The sequence below is a fragment of the Austrofundulus limnaeus genome, unplaced genomic scaffold (assembly GCF_001266775.1).
Source record: "Austrofundulus limnaeus strain Quisiro unplaced genomic scaffold, Austrofundulus_limnaeus-1.0 Scaffold60, whole genome shotgun sequence".
Lineage (NCBI taxonomy): Eukaryota > Metazoa > Chordata > Actinopteri > Cyprinodontiformes > Rivulidae > Austrofundulus > Austrofundulus limnaeus.
Genome location: NW_013952462.1, coordinates 37,814 through 49,585, shown reverse-complemented (window position 1 = coordinate 49,585; position 11,772 = coordinate 37,814). Strand labels below are relative to the sequence as shown.

Sequence of the window (11,772 nt, the reverse complement as noted above, 5' to 3'; positions counted from 1 at the left end):
CATCGAGTCTAAATACAATTTAATTTTTTGACTTAGCCTGCAGGGGGCAATATTCCACGCACCGGTGTCAATATTGTCAGAGTAAAAAAAAAACGAAGAAGAAAAAAGAAGACGAAGAAAAAAGAAAAAGAAGAGGGGGGCAGGTAGCGAGTGACAGCCGAAGTGAACCGATGAGTAGTCCGTAAAACTGGATCGACGGTGGTTTTACCGGACAGCTCGGTGAAGACACTGTAGTYAAGATTGCTGACGTTCAGKAGTCACAGCTCGCYACTTKGTGCCGACTAGTTGGTGAACTCGTYCTAGCAGATGTCCGTGATGGCAACCTGAGTGGACACTGTTGCTTCGAGAGGTAACGCTAGCAGCGGACATCTAGCGAGCAAAAAGCTAAACCAGTAAGCGGTGTTTACTGTCCCATAGAGTAGCCCGCTTCTGTAGCCTGTCAGGGTATCCACAACACGTCAGGTGGTCGGGAACTCCGTTAAGATGGGTGACATAAACCCATCGACATCTCATGCATTTCAGTCGGAGGTGAGTACTTGTTTTGTTAATGTAACTKTTTTACAATTATTCATTCGCTAATGTGTAGCGAATTTAGCGGGCACGAAGTTGATCCAGGTCTTGTCACCGCTCGACAAGCGGTTGCCGATTAGCGTTAGCATGCTTCGCTAATGTTGTCATAAGAAGTTAATTACACTTGCTTCAACACGCAGACTTGTTTGTACCGTAGTGCAGTTTTGCACAGTTAAAACCTGACGTTGTGGTTATAAAAAATGTCGTTTATTTGTTACTTGACACGGCACTTTTTATGAAGCGTTGACGCTCGGTAGCCTCGAGTTTTAATCGGGAACACATTCCATCACCATAACGGAGCATGCTAACATAAATACAAGCTAACACTCACATTCGCGGTATCTGCATTTGTCGTCAGCTAACAGTCGGTGAGCAGTGATGCTTTTATTACCCCGGGGGCCTGTTTGAAAGTTTATTATTGTTGTTCGGCGTTATTGGTCTTTTGGCAGCCGTTTTATTTATTTGGACYCCTAGCCGCTTAGCATTAGCTTGGTACTTATTTGCTGTTTACGCCTGCTAGCCGAGCTGGCTAACAGATCTGTCTGCAGTTTGTAATTGGGTTAATGGGTGACATTTGTTCAAAACAACTTAATGAAACTTTACTTTGTGTTACTTTTCATTTTAGTGCTATTTTTTGTATTGAATCCTCGTATGTGGCGTCTAGCCAACTCCATGTCAGTTTGCAGAGAAAGTGTGTGCAGCCAGGCGGTCACTTCTCGTTCATGTCATCGCCATGTTGTTGAGATCTTCGGGTCTTTTTTTTTTTTAACGACAAGATTGTTTGCAGAGTTTCAGTCCGCCGTACCGGAGGAGGAGAACGGTGGAGGATTTTAACAAGTTTTGCACTTTTGTGTTGGCCTACGCCGGATACATCCCTTACCCGCAAGAGGTACGTTAGAGGTGGAGAAACGCGTTTATTTGTAAACACTGAGCWTTTTCCTCATTTTTAACATGTCTAACTTGTTCTCCCTGTTAAACATTCTTCATTTTCACATGTAAACATCTAAATAATAAGTTATTAAGAAAAAAAACTCACAAATATTTAACATTATCTTTATTAGAAGTACAGTAAGTTATGATGATGAAGACAATACAGTAAGGAAAATCCAACATAAATCACAGGTAACGTGAGCAAAACAGAGATTATTAAAAGTTCAAACCGTGTAAGGATCCTCTTACATATTTACTGTTTCAAAACTTTAGGTTAGTGATTGTTCTATCAGAGAAACTGGCTAACAATAAAGAACGTGTTCTTGAATTGTACTGGCTGTAAAAGTGGATACAGTACAAGACTTAGGTTTTCCTTTGCAAATCTGTTTTAGTACAGGGGGAGACAAAATAATCACACAAAAGATTATCTTAAGCAAATGTCTTTTTGTTTGTGTCTGTAGGGTATTTTTTTATTGTAAATGTACAGCTATTTACATGGACTAATGGAATAACTGTTTGTTTCTAAGTGTGATGTTTATACAGGTTTTTTGTTTGTTTGTTTTTTGCCAATATGTATTTTTCAATTTACAAACAGCATTTGACATTGCACAGGCATTACTGATTAATGATTTTTGTAAGTGTTCAATATCTGCCATTGAATCTGTTTACAATATGAATAATAAGTGGATTTCAATTTTTTTGTTTTGTTTTTTTTGTTTAAAACCACGTCTCCCTACAGTGTGTTGCTGTTTGCCCTCCGTAGCTAAAGTTCCACGTCTTACAACCTGAAACCGTAGCCTGTCTCGGTTATTTATTGTGAAGTCATCTGCTTTGTGGCACAGACACACTAAGAGTGATAGCAGAATGTCACTGATATCTGCGCCTTCTTTTGCTTAAGCAGGACTCTCCGCTGCGCAGTAGCTCCAGCCCWCCCAACAGCACAGGCAGCACCGCTGACAGTGATGGCTGGACCCCGGGACKCCCAGCCTCCTGTCCCTCGCGTCCTACGAAGATCCCTCAAGACAGAAACAGGAAACGACCTCAACCTGGACCCATGCTTTCTGCTCATCCTAAAAGAGAAGTAAGCTGAACTAAGTCTACTGAAGTAAAACCCATCAGTGTGTGCACTGATGAGACGAAGCTTTGTTGTTGTTTTGAGATTTATTCTTCTTCTGCTCTGCAGCTCACAATCACAAGTCTGCATCCAGATGACCACAGGAAAGCTGACAAACTGAAGAAGAAGAAGAGGAGGAAGGAGAAGGAGCACCACTCCGACGAGGAAAGCAGGTCACAGCAGAGCCACACACCAGAACCACAGGCGCAGTCTCCACTGTCCTTCGGTGGCCGGATGATCAAAGAAGAGCCCGAAGATGATCTCAGCATCCCCCTCCACCCCCAGTGCCTGCCCAGCCCTTCTCCCTGCAAGGAGGAGCCGAAGGAGGAACCCAAGGAGGAGCGCCGACACTGGGATGGTCGGGACCTTGAAGAAGGGGTGGTCAAGGTTCAGAAAGTGGAGGGCTTTTCAGGAAGCCGAACCGTGTTTCGCCAGGGGAAACAAGTGGTGTTCCGAGACGAAGACGGCTCAGGAGAGGATGAGGACATAATGGTGGACTCAGGTAAGCTCTGTTTGTGCTACAAAATGCTGAAATCTAAACGATTGCTGTTTAAAACAACCCCCCCACCCTCCCGTCTCCTCAGACGACGACTCGTGGGACCTGGTGACATGTTTCTGCATGAAGCCGTTCGCGGGCCGAGCCATGATCGAATGTAACAAGTGCAACACCTGGATCCACCTGTCGTGCGCCAAGATCCGCAAGAGCCACGTGCCAGAGACATATGTGTGCCAAAGCTGCCGAGACATACACGGACCCCCAGACGCCCGCCGCTCCCACCGCTCACGGGTAGGATCCCGCAAACACCTGCTGGACTGACCCCACCGAGGGCCCAACCTGAAACTCTATGGACCCTCCTCCCTTTGCATCTGTCAGACCGACCCTTCCTTAAAATCAGGTCTTGCACCCTTCAGTGTCTGTCCTCCATGGTCAGCGATGAACCCACATTTTCTAAAAAAAACAAACACTTTGGTGGACCTAACCCAAACCCTTATCCCATTTGGAAATGGTTTGAGTGCTGTTTTAGATTTCCTAGGGTTTGTTTCTGCTTCCTACAGACTCTGTGCGTAAGGCAATCACTGAATGGATATTTGTCTGTAGATGACACAGAAAGCAGCAGACTGCTACTGTTAGAGACTCGCTACACTGGAATCATTTGAACTGCCATATGTAGAGAATACCCTCACAACTGCCACCCACTAATGGTGCATGCTGGGATTGATGGGGAAAGATGGTTTGCACTTTTTTTTCCTCACATTTTTTTTAAATAATTTTATTTTAAAATATATATATATATATATGACTTTTTTTGTCACAGAAACATGTGTCTATTCTGATGAAACTGGATTTGTTTTCTCTCGGATGCCTCTTTTAATGTTACACAACTAGCCATTTAAAATAAGTAAACGAGTAAAAGCCTTGTGTTTATTGCTTCAGATGGTGCTATCGTATTATGCTGAGGTATAATCCAGTAGAACAAAGATGCAGGGTAAAAGGCTAAAGTCTGCATCTGCTTCATCTGTGTGTTCTTTTGTGTCGTTATTTAAGACGCGGTGAAAGAATATCATTGTGACTCTGAACCAATCACTTGTTCTCTTCCCCTCCACTTTACAAACCGTCTTCCAGCCTCACAATCCAGATGTTAGTCGACTGTATGTGGAGACCTCACAACCTGTTTCTCAGTGTTTTAAGTGTTCATAGTTCATTAAAATCTTTTTTAAAAGAAATTGTAATCAAAAAGAAGAAAAAGAAACATAAAACTTAAAAGAATCRGATAGAACAGCAGTTTTTAGTTGCTTCTGGTCAGTATGACTTCGCTGCATTTCACGACAGTATTGAGCTGTAGTTTTGTTCTCGACTGTTTTTGTTTTTAGTTGTTAACAGACTCAAGGCAATGACGAAATGTTCAGAGACAAATATATTTCTGTAATGGATTGTTTTAACATTAACAGAAGGAAATGATTGTAACCAGAGTTGTCTGGAAGAGAGATTTGCTTAATAGTCCAGGTTAAAATATGCATGTGAGTGATGGAGGTGCCATGTTGTGCCAGAAGTTGTCTCATCTGAAATCCTTGGGGTTTTCTTTTTTTTTTCTTTCAAGGTGGGAACCATTGCTTTATTTTAGCTCTGCAGGAGCAGATTTCGGTTCCTTACATCATCATTTTCATAGCAGTATTCACTTCCATATAAAGCAAGTTTAATGAAAAAGGTTTTGTTTTCTTTATTAAGACTTGCTCCAATTCAGAAAAAAAAGTAAGCTTTGTGATTCACGTGCCATCTGTTGTCAGGCCTGTGTGTGTAGACTAATTATTGTTTCTGATTATTCTATAAAAAGCCATACTGTAGACAGATCTTAGTCCAGAATGGGGTTTTACAATGCAGAATCAAGGACTTGACCAGGAAACGGCTAACAACCACAATGAATGTTTTAGTTCTTAAAACTTAAGAGTTTCAAAGTGATTAAGCTTTTTATTTTGTGCACTCTTCTGATGTTTCACAAATGTCGGTTAGCTGGATTCTACCAACAATCGTTGAGGTTGTGTTTTTAAGACGTTTCGGACCATTAACCAGAAAATAATTTGTCAATCCTCGGGATGTTTTGTCTTAGAATCTGAGGACCTAAAGGCACAAAATCCAAAAGTTGCTGTGTGCGTCTTAAAGACATGAATATGGTTTAAGAAAGCTCATTGTGATAGGCTTGTTTATTCTGATCCTGGGTTGTCCTGTCCCCTTACTGAGAAGGCGTTGTCTGTGCTGTGTTCAAACTGTTTCTGTGAAACTATTGTAAACTATTGTAAATAAAGAGGTACCATTTTACCCTGATTAAGACTTTTTTTAAAGCACTGTCATTTTAAGCAATGCATATCACCTGCCAGCTTTTATATCTGATCTTATGTTGAGAAATAAAGGTTATTAGTTTGGTTGAACCTTATGAGCAAACTCCTGAGATGTATGTGTTGTGAATCACACTCAGCTACTACCACATCAAATTTTAGCTCAACGTCCGTAAAAATAAACTCAGCTGTGTTTTGTGTTGGCTAATGMGAACGAGATGGTCTCCAACAGTTAATCAGCCATCTGTCCACTAGCTCGTGAGATATTTTGCTAACAAACAGGTGTGACAAAGCGGTGAATGCTAAAGTTTAAAGCAAAGGTTTTGTTCAATGAGTAACACTTGAAGTAGATCGTGTGAATTACTTGTGGCTACTGTCGCACCAAGTGGCTACACGACACGTAATAATGACTGAATTATAACCATGTCTGTGGTTTTTAACTGCAGTTGGCTGCGGCGGTCATCTCGAATCAGGTTTACTCCAAAAGGTAATCAGTTGTATGGGTACAACTTGCAGAATATTTCATTAAAATCTATAAAATGGTTCACAAGATAATTTGCTAACAGACAGCCAGCACTGGCTTCAAGTAATTAATGGCAACATTTTAAATGATTATCTTTTAAAGTCCCTTCATGCTCAGAGTAGTTGTTGTGGCTCAGAATTAACTACCGCCACAAAAAAATTTAGGGCAATATTTGTAAAATTGACTGAGCTTTAGCCATTTTAGTGTTTTGTAAGTTCAGGTGGCTGTGGCCGCCATCTTGAATCGAGCTGACTCCATAAGTTAATCAGTTGTAGAAGTTCATCCTAGGACTAAGTCCTGTACGTTTGACTAAAATTTGATGAGTAGGTCCTGAGATATTTTGTTAACAGACGAACATCYCCCAACTATGGCGATAATTAATTGACGCAGCCGTTCTTATTCCACATTTATTGGCTTTACAAGACAGAGCTCAGGCTCCTTTCAGTCATACAGTAACACACGATGGGTCAGTTTGGTATGTAAAACCAGGGAGCAGACTCGGCCCGCCTCATGGTGGCAGAAGGGACCAGAAGATTCTGACCGAACACCTTACAAAGGTAGCGGGACAAATGGGTGCTGCAGTAGTGGCTCCAACACATGATCAGTCAGATCCTCCCCCCGTTTCTACTTTAGTTAAAGCAAACCGCTACAATTAAAGTGATCAGCACCATTTTAATGATAAGTAGACTCATATATCTGATATACTTACATTTAGTGCAAAATATAACCTTTACAAGTTATAAAATAGAGCTTATAACCTACTTTAGTGCTCCTAATAATGTTTAGGGTTCCCCGTAGTTCATTATGAAGTCTACCCCCTCCAAAAATAAAAAAAACTTAAGATGAAACTATCTCTTCATTATTGCGCAATCCATCTACAGACAGATGGACCAATCAGATAGGGAGTAAAATCTAATTAAATAGGCTTAAATGAGAGCTTTACTGTGCAGCTGAAATTAAAATCTTTAAGTGCTACGACACTTGATTGCTCATCAGCAGTTTAGTGTTTCYAGTACTATTCTGCTGAGAAAGTAGTTCCAGCAGAGGTCAAACCGTGTGTGAATTAACCACTAAAAGACTCCGAGGTTCTGCTGTGTTACAGTAACACAATATGAGAATAAACAGGTTTACTGCAGAGACTTCCTTTAGCGGTAAAGTAGCAGTTTTCATAGTTTTTTGATATTTGCTGRAAACATTTACTTTAATATAATCGTTTTAAGTTTTAAATCTGTTACTGATGTCTTTGTGCCGACTTCTAGTCGTCTATTCATTTTACCAAAATAAATCATTCAGATTCAGCATCACTTCCTCAGAGATGATCAATAAACTCAGGTTAAATCCAAGTTGGATTTTAGCTTTTTGTGTGTGTTTAACTGTATTTAAAAAAAGCTAAGTGAAGCATTAAAGCTGGTCTGCATTTAGTTGGATCACAACTACCAGAAGACAACTCTAAACTTTTCCTCCTCCCTTTAAAACCTCTACAGCTAAATTTAGTTTACACTCACAAACAGCGACTGGCACCATGAAGAGCAGCAGCCGTGTCACAAAAATAGATTGCAAATTAAGAGAAGATGCATTTTTTAATCCTAGTTAGGTTCAGGCTTTCTGACTCTTGGCCTGCATAGTGTTACCAGAAACCTTCACCTAGAGATAGTTCAGATTTTGATCTGTGGAAAAATTATGAACACTTATTATCTTACCTGCTGCAGATAGTGCTTTGGAGAACGTCATTTTGGAGAAATTATTTATTCTGACTGGATTGATAAGCAAGATTAAAATGGATTGGAGAGCTCCACCGACAGTACAGTTCTGGGTTAGTTCTGGCAGGAATGTAATATTGTTGAATGGTCAGAAATGAAAWTTTTTTTTAGCTTTAAGTTGTGTTAAGACCATCGTTTTTCACATTTTTCTAGAGTTTATATTAATAGGAAGCTGGTTGTTTATAACTTTTCCACAGAAGCCCYCTTCAAAAGATCCAAACTATCCCTTTAATGTTTAACTTCTCTAATCTATTAGGGTGATGCACAACACAAGTTACAGCTTCTTGATTACATGAATATCAGGGATCGTCCATGTTGAGCTCCTTACCGAGGGAAAATCATCACGCTTGTGGTGACGATCAGCCACCTCAGACAGAAAACTAAGTTCTGGACCAGCGCCGATCTCCTGCAGCAGACGGACATGTGAGCAGGTCTGTCAGGAGAAGCCGACGAGCAGCTGGACCTGAGAATCGGCCTCTGGGGGAAGGGAAGGAGTGGGCGGACTCGTCAGACACGTTCACAAATACGACGACGGAGGGAAGAGACAAATGGGAGTGCTGATTTGTCCCGTTCAGTTTTCTGTGGACACAAAGTTCGTCTCATCTTCATTTCTGCTGCAGCAACAGGCTCCTAGGACTCAGATTCGATCCTGTGAGCTGACAAGACAAAACAAAAAAAGGTACAGTTTTAACTTCTCTGCGAGCCTGGCCGATGCTGTAATTAGCATGCAGTTCCACGAGTCACAGGTGAAGGTGCTGAATACTAACATTGCTTGGGTACCCGCAGCGGCTCGGCGTCTGCAGAAATGACCTGGTGCATGACGCCTCGGAACTGGTACAGCAGTTTTAGGCTCTTCTCCTCTCCGACACAGGGGTCGTAAAAGCCCGGCAGCCCCGCCTGTGTGCAGAGATATTGTTGGCATGAGCTGTTACCGTGTCAGAGTGCTGAGCTTTTTAACGACACGCAGAGTGTAACACACCTTAGACGCCTCGGTGAGGATGAGTTTGGAGTCTTTGACCAGGCACTGCAGCGGCACAGTGACGTCGATCACCTTGGCTTTGTCCTGCTTCTGGCTGGTGTCGGACACAAACTTTCCATACCAGGCGTTAAGGATAATCAGACCTACAGAGGGAGGTACGGGAAGTTTGCAAGACTTTAGAGAGCGTGGGTATATTTATCGTTTAGCTGTTTGCAGAGGGCAGGGAAGGCGATTGCGATCGAGAGATCACAGGTTCAAATCTCCAGACCAGCATATAAAGTTTAGGTGGAAAAGATGAAGCACCCGCATAAGCCTCCCCCATTGTTTGCTCCACTGTAGGCCCCTTATCCAGACTCTTAAGAGAACGTGTTGTGAATGACGATCAGCTACTACCCCATCAAATTTCAGTTCAATATCTGTAAAGCTGACTGAGAAATTCTTATTTGTTTTCAGAGGTGAGCTCGCTGTGGTGATCATCTTAAATTGGGTTCCAAAAGTTAATCAGTTGTAGATGTTTTCCTGAAATTTGAACTAAAATCCATCCAGGGATCCATCAGATATTTTGCAAAAAGACACACAAGCATCAAAAAAGCATTTAAAGGGATCCATGGTTAGTTGTAACAATAGACTTTATTTGATAAACATATATTTTAACTGTAAAATAAAGACTGTAAAAATACTATAGGATGTTCAGTTTTTATAATTTTTAAACTAAAAGTTTAAAAATATATTACACGGACGGGGCCATTTTATTTGCATGCAAAGCATTCTGGGTAAATGATGACGTGGATAGGTCCTTGGTGCAAGGCTGCTAGCGAGCTATATCCACCCTGAAGGTTAATCTTGGACAATATCTGATGATCGGCTCTTTTAAATGAAACCAGAGAGCGTTGACAGAGAGGAGAAGGTAGAAATGACTCAGCCTGTAAATGAAAATATGGATGGAGGACCTCAGTTTAGCTTGTTTGTCACACTAGTGCTGAGCTAATGCATATAAGGCAATATAGCATCTGTGCTAGCCCAAAGGCTAACAGGTAAGTATTAAAAGTAAAAGTATTGAGTATAAATGAGCGGTTAGGTTTTCCAAAATGACATTTATTGGGAGGTGACCTCTCCAAAAATATCATTTTTTCTAAAGGTGTGCAGCTGTGATGGATTGTGTGCAATTTGGTGTCAGAATGGTATATATTATACTCCTCATCCAACTACAATTAGATTCACTCTTTCCAGGAGGCGCAATTTATCATTTGTTCAACAAGAATGAGCCGAAATGAATCAGGAGTAACAACTTTCTATTTCTTACCTTGTTTAAAAATGTAAGGAGTAGAAAGTACAGATAATTGTGTGGAAAATATAAGGAGTACAAGTAAAAGGTAGGCTGAAAAATAATTACTCAAGTTAAGTACAAACAACCAAAATTTCTACTTTAGTACAGTAACAAAGTATTTGTACTTAGTTACTTTACAACTCTGCAGTTATCCACCAATAATCCAAAGACATCATTCAAGTTGAGTCATTAATGTCGGGAAAAAAACTCAAATATTATTTCCCAAACACCATATCCCAATAAAAACATCTTCAGACACAAACTGGTTCACCTAAAAGGACAAAACAGCCAAACAGAAGAGGAGCAGCYTTGTGTTTGCAGTGAGTCGTGTTCTGACCTTTATATAGAGGAAACCAAAGACCAACTACACCMACACATGATTCAACACAGCACAGTCCGCTTTTCAGGTCAAGACTATCAGGTCCTCTTACATCTCAAGGAATAAAGAGCTTTCTTTGGAAAACATCAGCGTTCATATTTTGAACAGATGAGATGGTTTGAGATAGCAGTAAAAGAAGCCATCCATGTCAAAAGAGAAAAAAATMAGCTTTAAAGAGGGGAGGTGGAATCAGGCTTCACTTTTACAACGCATTGAGTTTGTCCCAATTCAGGGTTTGCAAACCACATTTAACCGTGGTTCATAGAGGCCCCACCCCTCGCAGTCCGGAGCAGAAAATGGCTGTGAAATGAGAAGGTGTGGTCTTTGGATGACTTTGTTTGTGTGACCACYCTTTACCCCGTTACCARAATGATGCYTTTTATATCKCATGCCTTTTAGAACATTAGTACGTCTTTTCACTGGAGGAATAACTGACAAATTAAAAACGTTACATGTAAATAAATAGAAACAGTTTGGGTTAAGCTTCTGTATCAGCACTTTAACTGCACTTTATTTAACATCTGCAGCATAAACTTCATCAGCTATGTTGCTAAACTTACATTTAAAAAAATATTCGGTCCGTGAAGTATTTCCAAACTATTATTATTATTATCTACTTTGTACTAAAAAAATAAATAAATCCACAGACTTAGTTTTTCTGTTTAGTTTGCTGACGACGCAATGAATCCTGGGATTTTCTCAGCCGGGAAGGGTGCAGCCTTTTATTTTCAGGGGTTTTATTAGGGGTTCAACTCAGATCTGAGGTTAGTTCCAGTTTAACAACTTTCTGCATCTTCATGCATGGAACCACCAGGTTAACAAAGACCCTCGGGGGGGACGGGTGGAGCAGTTATTTGCATTTGAGTTCAACAATTTACCAAATAAATAGCCCAACTTTYTTTTGTGATGATCCCAGCCATTGAGGCGAGTTACATCTAAAACCTGTGCAGACCTGAGACCACAATGAAAATAAACTCGAGGCTGCTCTACTTGTTTAGCTGGAGTATTAAAGCTCATTTAAACAATTATAAACATGTAATAAACATAAAGTGAAATAAATAAGAATGCTGAGACGTTTGTTTTGATCTGAGCCTATGTGCTTTTAAGCCATGAAGGTGGTCTCTAATCCCATCACGGCTTGCCTCACAGCAGCAGATGATGGCAGAACAGACTAACAGGATTTTTAAGACACAGAATATTACGCAGTGTTGACAACGACAGTGAAAAATGTATCTGAATTACTGTTTTGGATTTTCACCAAGTCTGGACTGGCACCAAACTGAAAAAGCTTTTATTTCTCACCCTGATGTAGTGTGTGTGTGTGTGTGTGTGTGTGTGTGTGCGTGCGTGCGTGCGTG

The 11,772-nt window shown here is 40.8% G+C and overlaps 2 protein-coding genes across 2 annotated transcripts in view; one reads left to right on the top strand and one right to left on the bottom strand.

The window, feature by feature from the left end:
• The first annotated feature begins 127 nt into the window (after window positions 1-127).
• On the top strand, window positions 128-5,552 carry phf13 (PHD finger protein 13). Its single transcript, XM_014009614.1, has 5 exons — window positions 128-528; window positions 1,358-1,459; window positions 2,402-2,581; window positions 2,684-3,116; window positions 3,199-5,552. Exons 1-5 carry the CDS (start codon window positions 484-486, stop codon window positions 3,429-3,431), a joined length of 993 nt encoding a protein of 330 aa, XP_013865068.1. The 5' UTR covers window positions 128-483; the 3' UTR covers window positions 3,432-5,552.
• Window positions 5,553-6,362: 810 nt separating this feature from the next.
• LOC106518352 (dnaJ homolog subfamily C member 11) overlaps window positions 6,363-11,772 on the bottom strand; it is a gene marked incomplete in the record, with an annotated part of 13,223 nt that continues 7,813 nt past the window's right edge. Inside the window, 3 exon segments of the mRNA XM_014009613.1 lie at window positions 6,363-8,385; window positions 8,497-8,626; window positions 8,709-8,851. Coding sequence (XP_013865067.1) covers window positions 8,360-8,385; window positions 8,497-8,626; window positions 8,709-8,851 — 299 coding nt within the window.